At 38.8% G+C, this 23322-nt stretch overlaps 1 protein-coding gene across 2 annotated transcripts in view; it reads right to left on the reverse strand.

Annotated features, from left to right (window-relative positions):
• The window catches only part of LOC138676470 (dual oxidase 1-like), an 80511-nt gene that overhangs the window by 52641 nt on the left and 4548 nt on the right, over positions 1-23322 (reverse strand). For both annotated transcript variants that reach the window (XM_069765800.1, XM_069765801.1), the window contains 8 exons: positions 21010-21076; positions 19397-19480; positions 17298-17462; positions 16277-16464; positions 8679-8880; positions 7113-7279; positions 5441-5501; positions 2985-3081 (listed from right to left, as the gene is read on the reverse strand). In XM_069765800.1, the coding sequence (XP_069621901.1) occupies positions 2985-3081; positions 5441-5501; positions 7113-7279; positions 8679-8880; positions 16277-16464; positions 17298-17462; positions 19397-19480; positions 21010-21061 (1016 nt within the window). In that variant the 5' untranslated portion in view covers positions 21062-21076. The remainder of the gene's footprint in view (positions 1-2984; positions 3082-5440; positions 5502-7112; positions 7280-8678; positions 8881-16276; positions 16465-17297; positions 17463-19396; positions 19481-21009; positions 21077-23322) is intronic.

The raw sequence follows: 23322 nt of genomic DNA on the forward strand, positions 1-23322 counted from the left end.
CCATGGGTGATTTCACAAAAAAAAAAATATAAAAAAATGGAACGTTTGTGGTCTGTATCCGCGCTGCCAGCTGATGAAGAAACGTCAAATGCCAAAGATAATGTAAAATAACTTTTTTATTTTTCTATGAGTTTCGAAGCATAGACCGCTTCTTCTTTTGGAAGCAAAAATCATAACTATATATTTTTTGTTTCCTGAAGAAGTGGGCTACACTTTGAAACGCTTGGAAAAAAAACACGTTATTTTACAGTATCTCTCACATTTGATGTTTCTTCATCAGCTGGCAGCGTAGATAAACTAAAAGTTACCTGAGTACTTAGTTGTACTAGTTGTACAAGGCTGAGCCCGATGATTGAACTAGAGTCCAGAAATACACAATATTGTTTATTGGTTTGGTTGTTTTTTCTTTTGACAGTTAATGTAGTTTGTTTTTAGTGTAGACGACAATAGAAGTCAATGAATCATTTGCTAAGAAACCCCCAGCCATAAAATATTGGCACAAAGGAGTCCTTTATGGGAAGTGGTCTTTTGTACTGCTTTAAATAAAACTTAAATTACTTTTCTTTGAACGTCACACAGTAAAATTCCTATAATGTAGCATCAATAGTACCTGGTTCAGACATTTGGTAAAATTAAAGAAGATATCTGGGACTTAAAAAAAAGGCATGTAGCTGCTAACAGAGGCAACTAGCTGCCTGTTGTACCCGATGCTGGTCAATGACCACTCCTGCCAGAGATCCAGCTACTATCAGTCAACAAAGCAGCAGTTTCTCTTCCTGTTGACAGGGCGCGACTACTGGTGTCATGCTGATTAACAGTCCTCTCTTTGCTGCCTCATTGGGGAAACCAGCTGTCAATCAGCATGACATCAGTAGTCCCACCCTGTCAACAGGAAGAGAAGCTGCTGCTCTGTTGACACCGAATAGCTGAATATCTGGCAGGAGCGGTCAATGACCAGCATCGGGTGCAACGGGTAGGTAGTTGCCTCTGTAAGCAACTACATGACATTTTAATATCCTAGTTATGCCCTTTAAACTGTAAGTTGAGATTCTTCATAAAGAAAGCACAAAAAGAAATGCTAACATATAGATGCAGTTTCATCAAACAATTTACACCAGAAATCTGTTTGAAATTTCACGTTTGTTTTTGCAATAATTGCACTACAGTTTTTCGCTGTTTTTCTACCCCAGTTCTGCCATTTTTTGGAAAAAATTGGAATTTTAATAAGATATGGTATGGGCCAACAAATTCTTCATAATTTACAGCTCATAAGTGATGCAAACTAAGACAGCAAAGTACTCCTATCTGTGACTATAGTACATTTTTAATGTGGCTAAATGATGAGAAAGCATTAGGATGCACATATCTCTTAATTAGCTTCCTCACCTCTTACTCCACTGTATCCAGGTTTAAACATAACATGCAAAATGCTATGAATCAACCCCAACAGCTCCTGCTAAAATATTTAGGTTTAGCTTTATTTCATTTGTTTTTTCAAATTTAACCCCTTCGTGACCTTGGGATTTTCCGTTTTTCCGTGTTCGTTTTTCGCTCCCCTTCTTCCCAGAGCCATAATTTTTTTATTTTTCTGTAAATATGGCCATGTGAGGGCTTATTTTTTTGTGAAACAAGTTGTACTTTTGAATGACATAATTGGTTTTAGCATGTCATGTACTAGAAAACGGGAAAAAAATTCCAAGTGCAGTGAAATTGCAAAAAGTGCAATCCCCCACTTGTTTTTTGTTTGGCTTTTTTACTAGGTTCACTAAATGCTAAAACTGACCTGCCATTATTATTCTCCAGGTCATTACGAGTTCACAGACACCAAACATGTCTAGGTTCTCTTTAATCTAAGTGGTGAAAAAAATTCCAAACTTTGATAAAAAAAAGAAAATTGCGCCATTTTCCAATGCCCGCAGCGTCTCCATTTTTCATGATGTGGTGTCGGTTGTGGGCTTATTTTTTGCGTGCCAAGCTGGCATCTTTAATGATACCATTTTGGTGCAGATAAGTTCTTTTGATTGCCCGTTATTGCATTTTAATGCAATGTTGCGGCGACCAAAACAACGTAATTCTGACGTTTCAAATTTTTTTCTCACTACGCCGCTTAACGATCAGGTTAATAATTTTTTTATTGATAGATCGGGCAATTCTGAATGCGGTGATACCAAATATGTGTAGGTTTGATTTTTTTATTGATTTATTTTGAATGGGGCGAAATGGGGGTGATTTAAACTTTTATATTTTGTTTATTTTTTTCACAATTTTTTAAACTTTTTTTTTAATTTTGCCATGCATCAATAGCCTCCATGGGCAGCTAGAAGCTGGTACAACTCGATCGGCTCTGCTAAATAGCAGCGATCATCAGATCGCTGCTATGTAGCTTAATAACAGGCTAGATATGAGCGCCAACGACGGGGGGGGGGCTCACAGCTAGACGGGATAAGTAACCATAGAGGTCTCAAGGACCTCTATGATTACTATGCAGACACATCGCTGACCCCCGATCATGTGATGGGGGTTAGCGATGCGCTCATTTCCGGCCGGATGGCCGGAAGCGCCGGTTAAATGCCGCTGTCAACGTTTGAGAGCGGCATTTAACTAGTTAATAGCAGTGGGTGAATCGCAATTTCACCCGCCGCTATTGCGGGCCCATGTCAGCTGTTCAAAACAGCTGACATGTTCCGGCTTTCATGTGGGCTCACCGCCGGAGCCCTGCATCAAAGTGGGGGAGCTGACCTCGTACGTACTATCCCGTCCGAGGTCAGAAAGGGGTTAATAATTAAAGGTCTAACTGCTATCCATGTTGAAAAAGAAATGTAGCATGTAATCCATGGTCAGCCAGAGTCGGAGAAACTTTTACTTAGCTTGTCCTCTGCACTTGTAGAGCGGACTCCATATGATGTCTTCATACACTAATGCTGATAGAAAATCATAAAACTAAAGAATTATTTTGCTTTTTTAACCAAAATGAAATTCAATACCTCATATAAACTCCTGAAGGCATCATGGTATATATCATCTGTGCTGTTAGTGACAAAAATTCTGGAGATATGCTTGGATCCACATGTTGGTTGTACCCTAAAGCATGAAAAAAAAAAAAAAGATAATCTATACAGGATAGCCACAATCTAAAATCATTATTAGAGTCTACCCTGGATGACATTTGATTAACCATCTTTCCCACCCCATTCTGACAATCTAGAAATCACAAATACAAAAAATATTACAATTATTTTCTTGGCTTTTGTCCTTTTTCACGCATTTCTGTTTGTTTTTACTGCTGCTACCATGGGTTTCTTGTTCTTGTGTCTAAAAATCCTTTTATTCCTTGCCCTGACTTGCAAGCCAGCAATGAGGAAAGCATGCCCTCCTAATCTTGTTCCCCTCTTTGCAAAAGCTCAATACTGCCCATGCAACCCAATTTCAACTCTAAGGCTACGTGCACACGTTGCGGAAAGTCCTGCAGATTTTTCCAGACTGATTTTGGTAAATCCGCAGGTAAACCGCACTGCGGATTACCTGTGGAATTACCGCAGATTTATTGCGTTTTTTGCGTGGATTTCACATGCGGTTTTACACCTGCAGATTCCTGTTATGGAGCAGGTGTAAACCGCTGCGGAATCCGCACAAAGAATTGACATGCTGCGGAATAAACAATGCTACGTTTCCGCGTGTTTTTTTCCACAGCATGTGCACTGTGGATTTTGTTTTCCATAGGTTTACATGGTACTGTAAACCATCCGCAGCAAAATCCACAGCATGTGCACATACCCTAAATAAGAGCGCTGCATACAGTATAAGCACCTCTATTCTGCATCATATCATTGGTGAAGCAGCCACAAAGCTCCGGAGAATAAATATAGCCTTCCCATAATATACTCTGCTGCTCCTGATTGTTGGGGTTCTGGCCTCAACTTTCTCCAGCAGTTCCATAGATAATGAATGGATAGAGATTCAAACAAAGCTCAAGCTCTCCTCCATTTAGGTACCGAAGTTCTGTCTCAGGATCATTGAGGTCATGCCCATAGAAAACAGCACCTTTCCCCCTATTCTCAAGAAAGGGAATAACTTTAGATTTGGGGAAATCTCCTTTAACTTTTCTATCAATGAAACATGTCCCAGAATGTTAATCATCTAGAAAAAGTATACTTTTTCTGGATAGCTGCAACTGATGCATCTGACGGATTCCATCCATCAGCCACCCATCACCCAGGCATAATAAATTTTTGTTTTACTGGAGGAGACAAGGTTATAATGAATTGGTATCATGAAAGGTTGCATAACTTAAAACAGTTCAAAGATAAAAAAAATGAGTAAAACTTGGATTTAATCTGCGCTGATGAATGATTCAAGGTCCAGATATGTAGCCATTAATTAGTGGATTTATTCAACGTGTTTCAAAGAACAAGACTTCTTCATCAGGAACACCACAATATGATTTATTTATTTCATGTTATTGTTGTGTTCCTGATGAAGAAGTCTTGTACTTTGAAGCGCGTTGAATAAATCCACGAATTAATGGCTACATATCTGGACCTTGAATCATTCAGCAACGGAGATTAAATCCATCTTTTACCCTTTTTTTAATCTCTGGTTGATCACGAGTAGATCGGTGGATCTGCTGCAGCAGGATATCTCTATGAGCCTGTCTTTTGGCTAAATCTGGTGTGAATATTTTTCTGCCCAATGAGGACAGAAGTATTCTAGGAGTGATACCTTTATTGGCTAACCAGAAAATAATATGTTTGCATGCTTTCAGAGCACAGTGGCTCCTTCTTCAGGCAAAATCTTGCCTGAAGAAGGAGCCACTGTGCTCTGAAAGCATGCAAACATATTATTTTCTGGTTAGCCAATAAAGTTATCACTCCTAGAATACTTCTGTCATCATTGGGCAGAAAAATATTCACATCGATTTTTCTGGCTAACACGGTACCACAATACAAATTGTTATTGTACATCAGGCTAAATCTGGTGAGTAGATTCTGATCATTATAATCAATTGTATCTCGGATTAGACCCTATTGCGCTCTTTTCTCCAAACAAAACAGTTCAAGAAAGGTTACGGGAGACATTTGATGGCACCAGGCAGCGCATTGTTAAAGAACTTTGGATTTTCTCATAAAAATAAGAGTTAAATATAGAAACTAAAGAAAAACTACTTTCCTTCAATTCTGTGCCCCATAACCTAATCAAAAGCAACATTGCCTGTTTTTTATGTTGTAAAGAAACTTTACTGTGCTTGTTTTATATACTTACACTGATTATGTGTCAAGCTTTAATTATAGAGCTTCACGCTACATAAAAGGCTATAATTGGTTTGCAGTTCACTATGACAAAGCTAAAGGTCTTCTCATTGTGCTACACATTTGGCTTTTAATTGTTATTTTCAAGTTATTGCAAATTTTTATTTTTTTGGCATTAGAGACTTGTTACTTACCATTGTAGTCTGGCACACGCATTGACAAAAATGTAGGAAGCCATTCATAAAATGCAATATTCTAAAAAAACAACAAAAATACATAAAAACTAGGTAATTGACACACAAAACCAATTTATATATGAGGAACATACTATGGTATTTACGCCAGAATCTAAGTGTAAATCGTACCAGAGTTTTGGTCCATGATGGTCCATGAACTTTGTTTCACTTTCAATGTAAAAATACCCTAAGGCCATGTTCACACTATGCGTTTTTAACTGCGGAACCGCCGCGATTTTGCCGCTGCGGGTGCGCAGCTGTTTTCCATGCAGGGTACAGTACAATGTACCCTATGGAAAACAGGAACCGCTGTGCCCACATTGCGGAAATGCACTAAAAAAGCCGCGCTGAATAGCTGCGGTAAAAAAGAAGTACCATGTCACTTCTTTGTGCGGAACTGCAGCGGTTCTGCACCCATAGACCTCCATTGTGAGGTCAAACCCGCAGTAAAACCCGCAGACGAAAAAAATATCTGCGGGTTTTCTGCGGTTTGTGGTGCAGAACCGCTGCAGCATGCCCCAATCCCACCCCCCCATGCTCTGATGCCACCCCCCGTGCTCCGACGCCCCCCCTGTGCCCTCATCTCCCCCCTTATACTTACCGGGCCTCCCGGTGTCCGTCCGGCCATCTTCTCCCTGGGCGCCGCCATCTTCCAAAATGGCGGGCGCATGCGCAGTGCGCCGGCCGAATCTGCCGGCCGGCAGATTCGTTCCAGGCACATTTTGATCACTGTGATAACCTCACAGTGATCAAAATAAAAAAAAGGTAAATGACCCCCCCCCTTTATCACCCCCATAGGTAGTAACAATAACAAAATAAAGAATTTTTTTTCCCCCACTACAGTTAGAACTAGGGTTAGGGGTAGGGGTAGGGTTAGGGGTAGGGTTAGGGGTAGGGGTAGGGTTAGGGTTAGGGGTAGGGTTAGGGGTAGGGTTAGGGGTAGGGTTAGGGGTAGGGTTAGGGGTAGGGGTAGGGTTAGGGTATTTTCAGCCATTTTAACCGTAAAAAAACTTCCTAGAAAACACACAGACTCTGCAGAGAAAACTGCATAAAGAACCGCACTAAAAAACGCATCAAAAAGCGCATCAAAAAACGCACCAAAAACGCACCAAAAAATGCACCTGCGTTTTCTGCCAAGAGCTGCGGTTTTTAGTGCAGAAAAAACAGCAGGGAAATCAGGAACGTGTGAACATGGCCTAAAACCTTTACAACAGTTCAACAGCTCAACCGTTTTGCCTTTTCTGCTTGAAACTGAGCATGGCTAACCTATTTCTGACTTTTAAAATCATTTATTAGGCAGAAATTAGAATCTTTCTAAAAAATAGTAGCCATCTAAGCAAGCTAATAAGTGATGTAAACGTAGACTTTACAGTCTAAAAATGCACTAAATGTATGAGAACTTGAGAAGCATGAAACCCTATCAGAAATTTTTTACATCTTAAGAGTCTTGTCTAAGTTTGCACTAATTGTATAGACAGTTTTTTAAATGACCTTTGTGATTTAGGATCAATCATTCAATTTGTTCTAACATATGCAAGGCAGAAAATATTATTTGAACCAGTGATTGATTTGCATCGTATGCACAGCACTGGGAGTATGTAACGAAGAGTTAATAATAAGCAAACCTTACCTGGTAAATAGCAATAACCCATTTCCTTGCATTTTGAAACAATTCATCATCCGACCAATCAGAGTGATTTTTTGACAGTTTTTCTGCTATGTGATTGTGGTATCGAAACCAAACAAGGCTCTGTGCTTGCAAAAATGGACTTTCATTTCCCATAGCATTGCCAAAGCCTATTGTACGGATGCAAACAAAATCATATGAATTTTACACAAAGGGTTTTTTTGTTCTTTAACAAAATGTATAAGATTGCTCGACAAAATGCTAAATGACTTACAATTATGCAACCAGATATATCACTGAAGCTATGTTCACATTCAGGAACCATACTGCGTCCAAAAAACGCAGAGCGTTGAGTTGCTGCAGTCTTTTAATGTTACAAAATCAATTAAAACACCACTCCAGCACTTTTTTATTTTACACCTGGAGTGGTGCTTCTAACTTAACTTCCCTGCCTCTTCTCTCATACTTACCAGCTGCCATTTTCACACTCTATCAACTCCACTCCTGTCAGTTTCCAGCAGTTTGTGACCTGCTGAATCACTTCAGTGTTTGATGGAACGAGCTGGAAGCCACTTTTCAATGCATGTCTATGAGAGTCTCCCTCCCTATGGCCAGGGACCTTAGATTAGTAGCACCACTCCAGAGATGAAATCATGGAGTGGTGCTTTAATTTTGCAAGGAAATAACTGTTTCACCAGCATATATACAAATGTTTAGCTGGTATATTAAGCAATTGTGCAGATTACAGCTGTGGTTTTCGACAACTTCATGACCACAATACTGTCACTGTGTGTGGATGCAATCAGTCTCTACATTTTACAGGACACTGGATTTTTTAAACTAATTACATCCTCTAGTTGCTACTGTTCCACTCATTCTGAAATCCACTCTAAAGTTATGCCTCCTGGTAATAAAGATGTCAATCTTCCCTTCAACCAAATGGGCATGTATCACAAAACTTCTCTGTAGAAGCAGCCATGTTTTCATTGGGAAGCATCAGAAGAGAATGGACAAATTCCCTTTCGGTGGTAAACTCCCTTTTGGTTGAAAGGAAAATCTGCATATTTTTTCATCGGGGCATAACTTCAAATCAGGGGGCAGAGAATAAAAATAAATACAGTTCCAAAATCCTTGGAGCAGAGCCAATTGGAGGAGGTACTCATTTTAAATTTGTGAAAGGGCCACTTTAAAGGTATATGTGTCTACTACTGTAGGTTGTAGTGGCAACTAAGATGCCCCAAAAGCCCTAATGTCACACTAGAAGACAACAGTGCTAAATGGTTGGAACCATTTTGCAAATTTTACACTTAAGTCCAGGAGTTTTATGTCTCTGAAGAATAATTTTTTAATTTTTTTGTCTCTTATGGCAACCTATGATAAATTAGTAATTAAAAAAATCTACATATACCATCACCATTTGCTGTTTACTATCTACATTTTAGTGTCATGAACGTTTTATATTCCTCAATATCTGCAAGGACATTTCAAGTTATAATCTATAATTACAGGTTGCCTTACTGGCATTTACAAAATTGAAAAAAAAACTTCACTTATTATATATCTACTTACAATATATTCCTTCATTTCCAGTTTTCCTTGTTGAAGGATCTTGAACTCTCCACATAGGGAGACTGTGTGTGGCATACGGTGGAAAGGTCCCATCTGGTCCAAAAGCCAATTTTCCTCCAGAGAAACTTCTTAGAGCATCGCACCAAGAATGGGATGAACCATAGATTGAGCTGCCATCTATCCATGCTGTTACTGTATTGATCTGGAAGGAGATTGAACTCTTTGTCATATACCCAGTATAGCAATATCAGCTAGCTTGAGAATTTATAGATATTGCGTCTAAATCGAAAGAAAGTAAAACCAAACTGTAGAAGTCATACTACGAAGTAAATGAAGTTTACTAGCACCTGCAACACATACATTTAAAAAAAAAAGCAAATGTGTAAAAAGGCCCTTTAAATATGCCACTAAGGCCGGCGTCACACTACCGTGTTTTACGGACGTAAGAGAGGTGCTGAAAATACGGATTGCATATGGTACAATGCTTCTCTATGCCCCAGCTCCTATCACCCGTATTTTACTGATCCATATTATACGGTCTTCAACGGCCGTAGAAAATTGCAGCATGCTGCGTTTGTCACCGTATTGCGCAAAAAATACGCCAATGAAAGTCTATGGGGGCCAAAAATACGGATTACACACGGACCAGCAGTGTGACTTGCGAGAAATACGCAGCGATGTTCTATAGAAAAGCCGGCAATTCAGTGCGGTGTACAGTAAAATCACACTGACAGGTTAGAATAGAATAGCTAAAATAAATGTCTACACATAGTATAGGGGTATATATATATATATATATATATATATATATATATATATATGTCAGTGAGACACATATATGTATATATATATTAATATTTCATACAGCTCTAGAAAGCTTAAAAGCCGGTAATTCAATTGCCGGCTTTTGCTATCTCCTTCCCAAACCCGACATGATATGAGACATGGTTTACATACAGTAAACCATCTCATATCCCTTCTTTTTTGCATATTCCACACTACTAATGTTAGTAGTGTGTATGTACAAAATTTGGGCGCTCTAGTTATTAATTTAAAGGGTTAAATCGCGTAAAAAATTGGCGTGGGCTCCTGCGCAATTTTCTCCGCCAGAATGGTAAAGCCAGTGACTGAGGGCAGATATTAATAGCCTGGAGAGGGTCCATGGTTATTGGCCCCCCTGGCTAAAAACATCTGCCCCCAGCCACCCCAGAAAAGGCACATCTGGAAGAGGCGCCTATTCTGGCACTTGGCCACTTTCTTCCCATTCCCGTGTAGCGGTGGGATATGGGGTAATGAAGGGTTAATGTCACCTTGCTATTGTAAGGTGACATTAAGCCAGATTAATAATGGAGAGGTGTCAATTATGACACCTCTCCATTATTAATCCAATAGTATGAAATGGTTAAAAGGCACACACACACATTATTACAAAGTCATAACCCCCAAGTGTTTCACTACAGTTTATGACGCAGAGCCGTGAAAATAAAAATTCTTTTTTTTTTCCACAAAAATTCTTTTTTAGCCCCCAGTTTTGTATTTTCCCAAGGGTAACAGGAGAAATTGGACCCCAAAAGTTGTTGTGCAATTTGTTCTTAGTATGCTGATACCCCATATGTGGGGAGGAACCACCGTTTGGGCACATGGCAGAGCTTGGAAGGGAAGGAGCTCCACTTGGAATGCAGACTTAGACGGAATGGTCTGCAGGTGTCACGTTGCATTTGCAGAGCCCCTGATGTACCAAAATAGTAGATATCACCACAAGTGACCCCATATTGGAAACTAGACCCCCCCAAGGAATTTATCTAGATGTGTTGTGAGAACTTTGAACCCCCAAGTATTTCACTACAGTTAATAACGCAGAGCCGTGAAAATAAAAAAAATAATTTTTTTCCACAAAAATTATCTTTAACACCCAGTTTTGTATTTTCCCAAGGGTAACAAGAGATATTGGTCCCCAAAAGTTGTTGTCCAATTTGTCCTTAGTACGCTGATTCCCTATATGTGGGGAGGAACCACCATTTGGGCGCATGACAGAGCTCGGAAGGGAAGGAGCGCCATTTGGAATGCAGACTTAGAAAGAATGGTCTGCAGGCATCACGTTGCATTTGCAGAGCCCCTGATGTACCTAAACAGTAGAAACCCCCCACAAGTGACCCCATATTGGAACCTAGACCCCCAAGGAACTTATCTAGGTGTGTTGTGAGATCTTTGAACCCCCAAGTATTTCACTACAGTTTATAACGCAGAGGCGTGAAAATAAAAAATCATTTTTTCCTACAAAAATGTTTTTTTGGCCCCCAAATTTTTATTTTCCCAAGGGTAACAAGAGAAATTGAACGCCAGAAGTTGTTGTCCAATTTGTCGTGAGTACGCTGATACCCCATATGTTGGGGTAAACCCCTGTTTCGGCGCACGGGAGAGCTTGGAATGGAAGGAGCACTGTTTTACTTTTTCAATGCAGAGTTAGCTGGAATTGAGAATGGACGCCATGTTGCGTTTGGAGAGCCCTGATGTGCCTAAACAGTGGAAACCCCCAATTCTAACTGAAACCCTAACCTAAACACACCCCTAACCCTAATCCCAACCACACCCCTAACCCCAACTCCAACGCACCCCTAACCCTAATCCCAACCATAAATGTAATCCAAACCCTAACCCTAGCTCCAAACCTAGCTCTAACCCTAGCCCTAACCCTAACCCTAGCCCTAACCCTAACCCTAGCCCTAGCCCTAACCCTAGCCCTAGCTCTAACCCTAACCCTAGCCCTAACCCTAATGGGAAAATGGAAATAAATATAATTTTAAATTGTTTTATTTTTCTCTAACTAAGGGGGTAATGAAGGGGAGTTTGATTTCCTCTTATAGCGGTTTTTAGTGGATTTTTAAGACTGGCAGCAGTCACACACTAAAAGATGCTTTTTATTGCAAAAAATATCTTTTTGCGTTACCACATTTTTAGAGCTATAATTTTTCCATATTTTGGTCCACATAGTCATATGAGGTCTATTTTTTTGAGGGACAAGTTGAAGTTTTCATTGGTAACATTTTTGGGCGCGTGTCATTTTTTGACTGCTTTTTATTCCGATTTTTGTGAGGCAGTATGACCAAAAAACAGCTATTCATAAATTTCTTTTGGGGGGTGGGCGTTTATACCATTCCCAGTTTGGTAAAATGGAAAAAGCAGTTTTATTCTTCAGGTCAGTACGATTACAGCAATACCTCATTTATATCTTTTTTTATGTTTTGGGGCTTTTATATGACAAAAACTATTTTATAGAAAAAATAATTATTTTTGCATCGCTTTATTCTGAGGACTATAACTTTTTAATTTTTTCGCTGATGATGCTGTATGGTGGCTCATTTTTTGCTGGACAAGATGATGTTTTCAGCGATACCATGGTTATTTATATCCGTCTTTTTGATTGCGTGCTATTCCACTTTTTGTTCGGCGGTATGATAATAAAGCGTTGTTTTTTGCCTCAATTTTTTTTTACGGTGTTCACTGAAGGGGTTAATTAGTGGGACAGTTTTATAGGTTAGGTCGTTACGGACGCGGCGATACTAAATATGTGTACTTTTATTGTTTTTTTTTATTTAGATAAAGGAATGCATTTATTGGAACAATATATATATTTTTTATTTATTTAGGAATATTTTTTTTTTACACATGTAAATATTATTTTTTTACTTTGCCCCGGGGGGGACATCACAGTAAAGTGACAGATCGCTGATCTGACACTTTGTTGTGCACTGTGTCAGATCAGCGATCACACAAGCACAGCACGGAGGCTTCCCGGCGCCTGCTCTGAGCAGGCACTGGTAAGCCACCTACCTGCATGACCCGGATGCAGCCCCACGGCCATTTTGGATCCGGTGCCTGCAGGAAGGAGACGCTCGGTACAAGGTGAGCACATCGCCTTGTACCGAGGGTCTCAGGGAAGCCCGCAGGGAGCCCCCTCCCTGTGTAATGCTTCCTTATGCCCCCCGGAATGCTGCGATCATGTTTGATCGCAGTGTGCCGGGGGTTAATGTGTCAGGGGTGGTCCGTGACCACTCCTGGCACACAGTGCCGGATGTCAGCTGCGATAGTCAGCTGACATCCGGCAGCGATCGGCCACGCACTCCCCGTGAGCACGGCCGATTGCTATGATGTACTTTCCCGTCCCTGGGAATTAAGTCCCTGGTCAACTTGACGGGATAGTACGTCTAATGTGATTAAGAGATTAAAACAGATTGTGCTTTGAATCTTTTACAATTGTCAACAGTTAAATATAGGGGTCTACAAAATATAAGTGGTAAAAGGAAAAATGGCAATGGCAATGAATGAGATAGTGTAAAAGCAAAAGAAAAATACATGGCATGGTTTAGAATGTTAGAGCTACTAGCAGCAATAAAGCACCATCACCACTAGACCTAGCCATTCAGACATCAGTACTGCCAAACTCACGTCAGAATTGGCCTCTTTTGCCCTAAACAAGCATATTTGTGAGGAAGAAGCATATGGTTACCGCTTACCGCAACATTGCCAGTTATTGTTCTGCAAAGAACACTCTGATTACAAATGACTGAGGAATAATTTATTTAACCATTTTTCAATAAATAATATGAAAAGTCTGTCAGTGTACAGTGTTATTAAATAGGTTTTTAAAGAGCCTAAAGGGGTTGGAAACAGTTCTAGGAAACATCAGTGGTGCACATCTTTTAATGGCAATTGGTGGCTTTGCAATATTGCTATTGGTGATTAGAGATGGGTGAACCCAAGCAATAAAGTTTGGCGTCCATATCGAACACCTACTGTTTGGGCATGGACATTAAACATGGACTTCACGAGGAAGTCCGTGTTAGTGCTCAGCTCCCCAAACGCCAGGTGTTTGTCGTGCTGTCATGTGCATGACAGCATGGCAAACATTCTTTCTGACCAGTGGTAAAATCATTAACGTCGATGAGAAAGCCATGGTTCTCATGCTGTTAAAGGCTGGTTGTTAAAAATAAGGGGGAAACTACACCATTTTCTAAAACTATTTATTTAAATAATTAAAAAATACTCTATTCTTAATAACCAGCTTTGCTGAAGCTGACAGCTGTGGGCTACAGCCCGTAGCTGTGAGTTTTGCCTGACTGGTTATGAAAAATACAGGGGAACCCACGCTGGTTTTTTTTCTTTTAATTTATTAACAGTGCAGGCGCTAGCTGATGAATACTCCCATCAGCTGCTCCTGCTCTCACTGTTATTAGCGGCAGCAGGTGTTGACTGATGGGAGCAGTAGTCCCATCAGCCTTCGCTAGTGACTGGAGGTAAACTTTATACCTCTGATCACAGCTGCCCAATCATGCTGTCTTTTGACAGCATGGGAACCATGGCTGTCTGACTGGCAGGCATGATTTTGCCGCAGATCAGATGTTAGGGCTGGCAGAATGCACCAATTAAATATAAAGATAGCAATAAGGTGTCTTCGCAGCCCAGGGTCCACCATGCAGAGATAGAACCTGCTGTTAGGTAATGGCGGCACTATATGGTGGTACTATATGGTGGTACTACGCCTGAATATGCACGGGTTCCATCATCCGGTGTGAACTGATGCAAACTCTGTTGCTTCACAGTCGCAGAGAACAAAGGAAATGCTGAGCCCTGTTAGCAGTCACAGGGTGCAGCAGTAGCATGCTAGTGGGATCACTGAAATTCACCCCCACTATTCTGGTGGTTGGTCTCGCTCTGACCCTCGGTGGCTTTTGAGCCCGCGCCTGAGGATGCCCTGAGTCAGATGCTGAGACCAAGCGGGAATTTCCACCCTACACTGACCAGTAGTATGAATGCAGCTGAGAAGTCACTATTAGGCGCTGACTACTGGCTCCACTCACCCTAATACCCAGACAACAACCAAGGGGATGGGGATCATTTAGGAGCATTCACCGGTATCAATCTCTCAGCACACACATACATAGGAAACAGGAACACATGGGCTACTTGCACAAAAGCTGTTCTACTCTGTATGCACATATGGATTTTTCCTCTCTGAACCCTGTTCACACAGGTAATATACAGATGATCAGGTTTTTAAATACATCAGATAGGGATTGCATACATTAGTTAGGACTGCTCTGATATGGGTATACCGTGAAGTTTGGTAGAGCAGCTTAGTATACATTTTTTGCAAAAAAACGTATCAACCAAATACCCTGTTTTTTACATCTTTTACTAGCACTTGCGGATTACTGCAAATTTTTTTCAAACTCAGTGTTTTTGGTTTTACTATTCTCTTTTGTGTCTACACACATACATAGGTCTATACTAGCGCATGGCCGAGCGGCCATGCCAACCTTTTATAGTCGCAGCCTTCTGGAACCTTCCTGGTGGTCCAATCAGAGCCGCTACAGGACCTGAGCATGTAACCTCCAACCTCCAATGAGAGGTCATCCCACGGGCATACTCAGTAGACAAAAAGCAGGACTTAGTCACTGGGGCGTCTGCTCGCCGCAGAGGAGATGGTTTAAGATTCCCCCAGTGCAGCAGCGGGAACTCGATACCTAACATCAGAAGCCGTGTTTGCAGCGCTGACATGCACATGAAACATGGCAAAAATTCGATGTTCAGGCCCTCCATTCCAGTGAATGGGGTCCAAGTTCAGGTCTGGGTACTGTACTGGTACCCGAATCAGAACTTTTTGTAACTGTACGACCAAACCCGCCTGACCCAAACATCCAGGTGTCTGCCCATCTCTACTCATAATGAATCAATTCACTTTTAGAAGAATTTGATGAATCTGGTAAATTTAAATTTAAAAAGATTCAGTCAAATGTAAAATATATGGTATGAAAAAAAACAACAGTGTCATAGTTTCAGTTTTTTCTCACCCTCCCAGAAAAATAATGTATTTTTATATATCTTTGCACACAAAATGGCACCTGTAAAATGCAAATCATCTTGCAAAAATATAAGCTCTTATTCAGCTTATATCTGTTCTAGGAAATCATAGCTTAAGGAGAACCTATCATTTGGTCCATCATGAACATTTTTTGCTCTCAATTCATTCCTGGTGCTCTGGCATATTTCTTTTCTTAATCTGCCATGCAATTGCAGAGATATATTTTTTCTTTATTTTGTACAACATTCTATGATCTTTACCAAAGGGTCGTTGCTTACAGTAGTCTCTGAGAGGGTGTCATTAGGCTGCTCGGCATAGTTACTCTGTTAGAAATCTCCTCTTGGTAAACACCATACAATTAGCATATTAGAACTGTATGGCAGATTTATTAAAATAATTGAAGTGTCAGGGATGAAATAAAAGCTAAAACTGGCCACCTTGGACTAGGTGACAGTTCCTCGATAAAGACTATAAACTGGTCAAAGTTCATATTCTTTGCTTTTGTCTGAGTGCTGTAGAATTAACTTGATCTTTCATTAAAAAACATATGTCACTTATTTACTATATATATATGAGATATTTTTACATCATATACTCTTTGAAAACCAAACAACCTTTGCTAGCTAGAAGCGAAACAATACACATCGTTCCAAAGCTATAGAAGATAAAACGGGACTATATTGGTGAATCTATGACATAACTCATTGCATTCTGATGTTTGTTTAGACCATATTACCTGCTCTCTTGGGCTGTTAGGACTTTTTCCTGTATCTTGAGACCATTTCATTCTTTGGAATGGCAAAACCACATTACCTTTTCCCGTATCATCAAATACTGGGTCTTTCTCAGGAATATTGAGATTTAGAAATTCAGCAGGACATGCCGGCATTTCTGTAGACACTATTTCTGAAAGGACATGATAACCTAGAAAAGAAGACGAAACCCTGTAAATACGTAGTAATTCTAATTTTTATATTTTATAAATTATAAAATAAATTTCAAAGTTGTTCTGGGGAACTTTTGATGCAGTAAGCAAACTGGAAACTTTTCATGTATTTTGATTGCCTCTTGAACATTGCACCCCAGCACTCTTTCCCCACATTCCTTCGTCATGGCATGTTTTTCCTTAGAAGAGAAATGTACCATGTTGAGAACAAATATTGGATGCTATTTTGTTATATCTTTGTTGCTGTTGTTCACCATGAATAAGTTACACCATATAAATGTGTGTATATATATATATATGTATCTATCTATATATATATATATATATATATATATATACACATTGTATACTGTGATTCATTGGGCACAGCCACCTTTCTACTGAAGTGTATTGAGAATGCAGTTACCCGGAATCGGTAAATTAAGTTCTAGTGATATTTGCATGGAGCTGTAAAATATGAATCTGCATTATCTCTATTAAAATGCCTTAGCATGGAATTACGCTTACATTTTTGTTGCAGTTATTAATGCATTTACTAAGCCAAACACAACAGTGGATTCAAAAATAAGGAAAGTATCCAAATAATCATATCATGAACTGCCACAAGATACTGCTTGTGTGATTTCAGCTTTACTAGGGAATGTGTAATTTATAATTCTACACAGGTTTTACATTTATACGCACCGATCATCAGCCAAAGTCAATAAAACATCTAAATATCTGGTCTTTCATTGCATCAGAATAAATATAGACCTCAGCTAAATGGTGTTTTCTAGTAAAGCGACAAATTATACACTGCTTGCTGTCTCACCAAAAAATACTGCCATAACTGTTAAATTTCGAGACGATGAAGAACCAGACTCTCCCTTTGCGACAGCATTACTGATTTCCCGTGGATTTGGCTGCTCGGGTTCTGATGCAACTTGATAAACTCCATCAGAGTAGCTTGCTGGGATGAAGCGAGAAAGCTTAGAACCTAGTGGAAAACAACAGAACAAGAAATTCCAAAAGTTTGAATGGTCTTCTGAAATACTTGCCATACAATAGTCTCTGAGTTTCGGTAATTGCTATATTTTTGCTAGTGGACATTTATCAGTTTCTAAAAGGGACAAAATATGCCATTTATGTGAAATCAGTTTATTTAAGAAAAAAAGGTAAAATCTACAAACCTGAATTACAAGTTAAAATTTTAGGTCCATAATTCTGTGCTGATAAATCAATGTTAATATATCTTCATAGTGCTCGAAGTGCTTTTTTATTTACTCTGTACAGCCATAAAGTTACGTGATTTTTTTTGTGCTTAATTATATAATTATGCCTAAACACCAAAGCTCTACCTAACATTGGTTGCAATCAGCCAAAATATTATTAATAAGTTGTACCCTTTGGTAACAGCAGCAGAGATTCTCACCATGCTACCAGAAATCTCTTTTTGGCCCATTTTATTTTTTTCTCTTTTCTTTTTTTTTTGTCCAATCTGTTTGTTTTGTTCTACTTACAGCTGTGGCAAAAATTAAGAGACCACTGCAAAATGTTCAGTTTGTCTGATTTTTCTCTTTATAGGTATATTTTTGAGTAAAATGTAAATTATTCTTTTAGTCTATAAACTTCTGACAACATGTCTCCGAAATTCCAAGCAATAAATTTTGTATTTTTTTTCTGACAAAGAAAAATGGTCAAAATAAAAAAAAAACACCAGTGCATTCAGACCTCAAATAATGCAAAGAAAACAAGTTCCCAATCATTTAGAAACAACAATACTAATGTTTTAACTCAGGAAGAGTTCAGAAATCAATATTTTGTGGAATAACCATGATTTTTAATCACAGCTTTCATGACATGCTTTCCACCAGTCTTTCACACTGCTTCTGGCGCAAAAATGTAAGCAGTTCTTCTTTGTTTGATGGCTTGTGACTATCCATCATCCTCTTGATTACATTCCAGAGGTTTTCAATGGGGCTCAGGTCTGGAGATTGGGCTGGCCATGACAGGGATTTGATATGGTGGTCTATTAATTTTTGCCAGAGCTGTATTAAATTAGTTGTGGTTTCAGCCCTACATTTTTAATGTAATGTGATGGAGTCCCATAGCCTTAGTAGAGGCTTTGAAACCGTTTACAAATATATCAGAAGAATTATTTTCTTAGCTTTTCTAAAATGGACTTTGATTGAGACATACCATATTTTCCCACATTTTTGTGCTACATTTGTACATTTACTTGTCCAACAGGTCTGATTGCGGTTAAGCCTAAGTTGGTACATATTTGACAAGGATGTTGTCAAATAATGTTTTTTTTTTGAATGTTGCAATATCTCATTTGAATTTTTTTAAGGGTATGTGTCCACGCTCAGGATTACATCCGGAATAGCTGCCTATTGAATGCTGTGTACAACTGCAGCGTTCAAACCGCAGCGTCCAGATGTTACAGCATAGTGGAGGTCATTTTATAAAATCCCATCTCCACTATGCGTGTGAACACACACCCGGCGGGCATACGTTTACGGACATGCGGAGCGTCTCTTGAGACCGCATCATGTCTTTTTACCTTGCAGCGATGCTCCGTCGCTGCAAGGTAAATCACAGGGCCCTATGAATGGGTTGCGGAGATTCCGGATGTGTGCAATGAACACATCCGGAATCACTGTGCGTACAGAAGGGGGTGACACTTTGGGTGGAGCGAGTTTTCCCCTCCGTCCAAAGCTCCATCATTATGGACGGTGAAAACATACCCTTAGGTTTCTATTGCACTTAGATTTTCCATATAGTTTCATTCTTAGTCAAAAGGAAAAAATGGTTTAGAATATTTTAGAAAAAACTAAAATTTCTGTTATTGATCCTATAATTTCTTGTATAATATTATTGTGATTTTTTTAAAAATCTTCAAATAGTTTTAATAGACTTTTGACTTACCTTTCGAGCCCATGTTATGATATACCAGATTATTATACCACCCATCGTAACGTTGAACTTCCCAGTTCACTATACTCTGTGCACCTTATAAAAATGAGTTGGAATAATAATGTTAATCATCAGGAATACAACTTCATTTAGATTTGAAAACTCATACAATAAAGAAAGGTAGCAGAACTAGGTTCTTTAAAAAAATAATGGTGCAGGCCCCTAAGATCTGATCCATCGGTCCCTTGTCTAGACTTAAATTGTTAAGCTATTATATAAATTCTCTACCTTTTCTTCTTTCTTATGCACAGAATAAATCACTTTAATCACCTCTTTCTTTGTTGAGAAATCATGTGTAAGACAAGGAAACGTGTCAACGGCCCAAAGTTCAATCTATTCAGTAAAGTATTGTTTGGTACATCATCCTCAGAAGATATCTGAACTTTTTATTTGCATAGAGAACAATAATGATGCATGATAACTATTAGCTTGGACTCAAGAGAAAAACACAAGTCATACATTCAGTATATACATTACTCAGCACCCCATAATGATTATTATAGTAGATACTGTATGTCTGTATATACTGTATGTATTAAAAATATCATGGGCTAACAGCAGCCCGAATGTTGGTTTTATATTTATGGGGGTAATCTATTAAGTCTTACCTGTCTCAAAGGACTTGCTGGAGTATGGTATGCCAAAATCATTAATGAAACACTCCCATCAAAGTTTTTAGTTTCTTAATATATTGCAATCATCATATTATATGGAATTGTTTACTTGCAATTGCTCATTTTGCCTTTGGACATAGTTAATTAATCTCTTCCATTTGGTTTATGACATCACATGATTAAAAACTGAATCTTTCTAATCACTATGTAGAAACAGGAAATACATTTTCCCTGCATGAATCATAAATCACTGCAAAATTTCCTGACTGGAAGGAGTAGTGTTAGGAGTTGAAGAAGGGGATGATTTATGCAGGGGAAATAAAAGACTTCCTGTTTCTACATAGAGCAGAGAAAAGAGAAGAATTAGCTGGGTAGAAAGTAAAAATAAGCAATTGTAAGTACACAGTGCTATAATATGATGTTTGAAATATATTAGGACAATAAAAACTTTGCTAGGAGTGCTTCTTTAAGAGGGTCACACCACTTAGTGAATTCAGCACGCCTTATTGGATAGCGCCATCATACCCCTCACCAGAAATGCTACTCCAGTCAGGGAGAAGAGTACCATTTCTGCCTTAGAAACACAAACACTGTTCCTGAATTTAACAGGTGGCCCTGTTCCATCTCCTCTCCAGGTCTGTCTATTTTTATTGAGCTGCTTGAAACTGGCATGAAAATGGCAAAAGTCCCAAAATGTTTGTGCAACTCCTCATTCGAAAAAGTTTTGCCACTTTTCCAGAGTGTTTTTATGAATCAACCAATATGTCTTTATAGTGAATAAAGATCACTATATGAGAAGATAGCTATAAAACTTCATTAAGAAGTTATTGGACTTTAAAGAAAAATCTAAAAAAGTTATTCACTTTAATACATTGCAGGTGTCTGATAACTATGCACATTTGATGGATAGTTTAAAAATGTATAGTATTAATTTCTGATAAATATACCTACCCAGGCACATCAAGGCATGGATCAAGAAAAGCCAGATCTTTTTTGGGGTCATGATTTTTGTTGGAGCCTTGGAAACAAATAGGCAGTAAAGTATGAATATAAAATACTATATATTACAAACATGAGCTGGATTATGCAAAGATGCAATATTTTATAGTTGGGTTCAACTTGTAGATAAATTCACCTCTTGTTCCTTGTGTGACATATTCTGAATAATAATAATCAGTTTCCTGAATGCTAGTAATATATTAAGTGGAGATTAAATTATATGGTCTCCTGTGACACATATTAGTATGACATATATATATTTAAGATTTGCATAACAGGAATTTTCCAATGCGTATCTTTTAGAATACTGTACTTATTTCCTTAAGAAAGGTTTTCCCATGTACAAAAGTTCTTTTCAATCAATAATTGATCCTGGAATGATAATAAGCTCCACTATTGGATATGCTTAAATAAAATGTTCCTGTGCTGTGATAATCTTATAAATGTGCCCCTGCTGTGTACTGTGTAATGACTGTGTCTGACCGTACAGGAACATGGTCTGATCATTCCACATCTCCTGGGCAGAGGGGGTAGAGCAAAAGAGTTTATAGACAAGACAGCAGGGGAGTGCAGCTGATTTTTTCTGTGAGGTAAAAAAATTCTCTACCTGTTTTTAAACAATGTTTTACCTCAAAGAAATATTTATTTGTGAATGATCCCCAGCTATAATGTCTGCGTATTATCTTGCTTCCTCCCCTGCCCAGGAGCTGTGGTATGATCAGACCATGTCCCTGCACGGTCAGACACGGACATTACACAGTACACAGCAGGGGCACATTTATAAGATTATCTCAGCACAGGGACATTTTATTTAAACACATCCAATTGTGGGAATTATTATTATCCAAAGATCTATTGATCAAAATGAGCTTTTGTACGTGGGACAACGCCTTTAATAAACTTAAGGGGCAAAATGGCCTCTTTGACCAATATGCAAAGCCACAGTAGGGAAATAGGATTCCTGGTGGACTTTCCAGATTATCATCACATAGCTCCCTAATACAAAGGAAAAAGCCTTATCTAGATGGCCATGTTCACCAATGGTAAACTACACTTTGAAGGAAAGTCAATGACCAGGAAGTCATCTAACAACGCAAGAGAAATGAGGAAATTTGACTGTGTGGGTGAGCTTTTCTTCCACAGACACAATTGTACCAACACATTTTCTGGTGTTTGTCTTCCTCATCTTAGAGATAAGCTTTTACCTTTTGGTGACCAAGACTCTCCAGGTGTCAGAGTCCAGAGCAAACTACCATCACTCAAAGTGACACATTCAAAGGAAATTTAATATTTAACTTTTTACCTTTTTTATATGACGGGGCATTTTTCTGCCAATAGATTTTCCCATATACAGTAGCGTCATAATTAATAAGTGTTTTTCTTTACTCTCATTGTGTCTTGCTAGACATTATAGTGATAAAGACTAAAGCAATGTACATGTGTTAAGCTGACTCACAATATTAAATGACCTCCATTTGCCTATATGAAAGCTGATTAGCTGCGGTTCAATAACCTGTTTAAACAGAATGATCACACTTCACAAAGAACTTGGTAATAAAATCGTTCTCTGCGTATAGACCATCATAGTTCTCAGCAGCATATGTTTATAAAGGACTATGTGCTGTTGAAAACAATGATTCTTTAAGCAGCAAGCCTAAAAATCATTTACAAGCACTTTGCTCATTCATTGGATGATTGGCAACCTGTTTACACTGTACAATTATCGAGAAAATTGCTAGCAAGGCTCATACCGGATAATCAGTTACTGTAAGGGTATGTGCACACGTTCAGGTTTTTTTGCATTTTTTTTCGCGTTTTTCGCTATAAAAACACTATAAAAACTCATTAAAAATGCATACATTATGCATCCTATCATTTAGAATGCATTCTGCATGTTTTGTGCATGCGGAAAAAAACGCATCGCGGTAAAAAAAAGCAGCATGTTCATTAATTTTGCGGATTTTCTGCGTTTTTCCTGCTATTCTATGCATTTGAAAAAACCCACAAAAATGCGTCAAAAACACATGAAAAACGCGAATAAAACTCATGCGTATTTCTGGCAGAAATGTCCGTTTTTTGTCAGGAAAATGTCTGCAAGAAATCCTGACGTGTGTACATACCCTAAATGTAGCCTAACAGAGTCGTTTGATTGGGACTGGGAGAGGAGATTAATTTTTTTTACTAGTCTTTATAACTAGCTCAGTTGTTATGATTTAGCCATAATGGTCTAGAATACACATGTCAAAATCTGGCCCTCAGGGTGAG

The sequence above is a fragment of the Ranitomeya imitator genome, chromosome 4 (genome assembly GCF_032444005.1).
Source record: "Ranitomeya imitator isolate aRanImi1 chromosome 4, aRanImi1.pri, whole genome shotgun sequence".
In the NCBI taxonomy this organism is placed as follows: domain Eukaryota; kingdom Metazoa; phylum Chordata; class Amphibia; order Anura; family Dendrobatidae; genus Ranitomeya; species Ranitomeya imitator.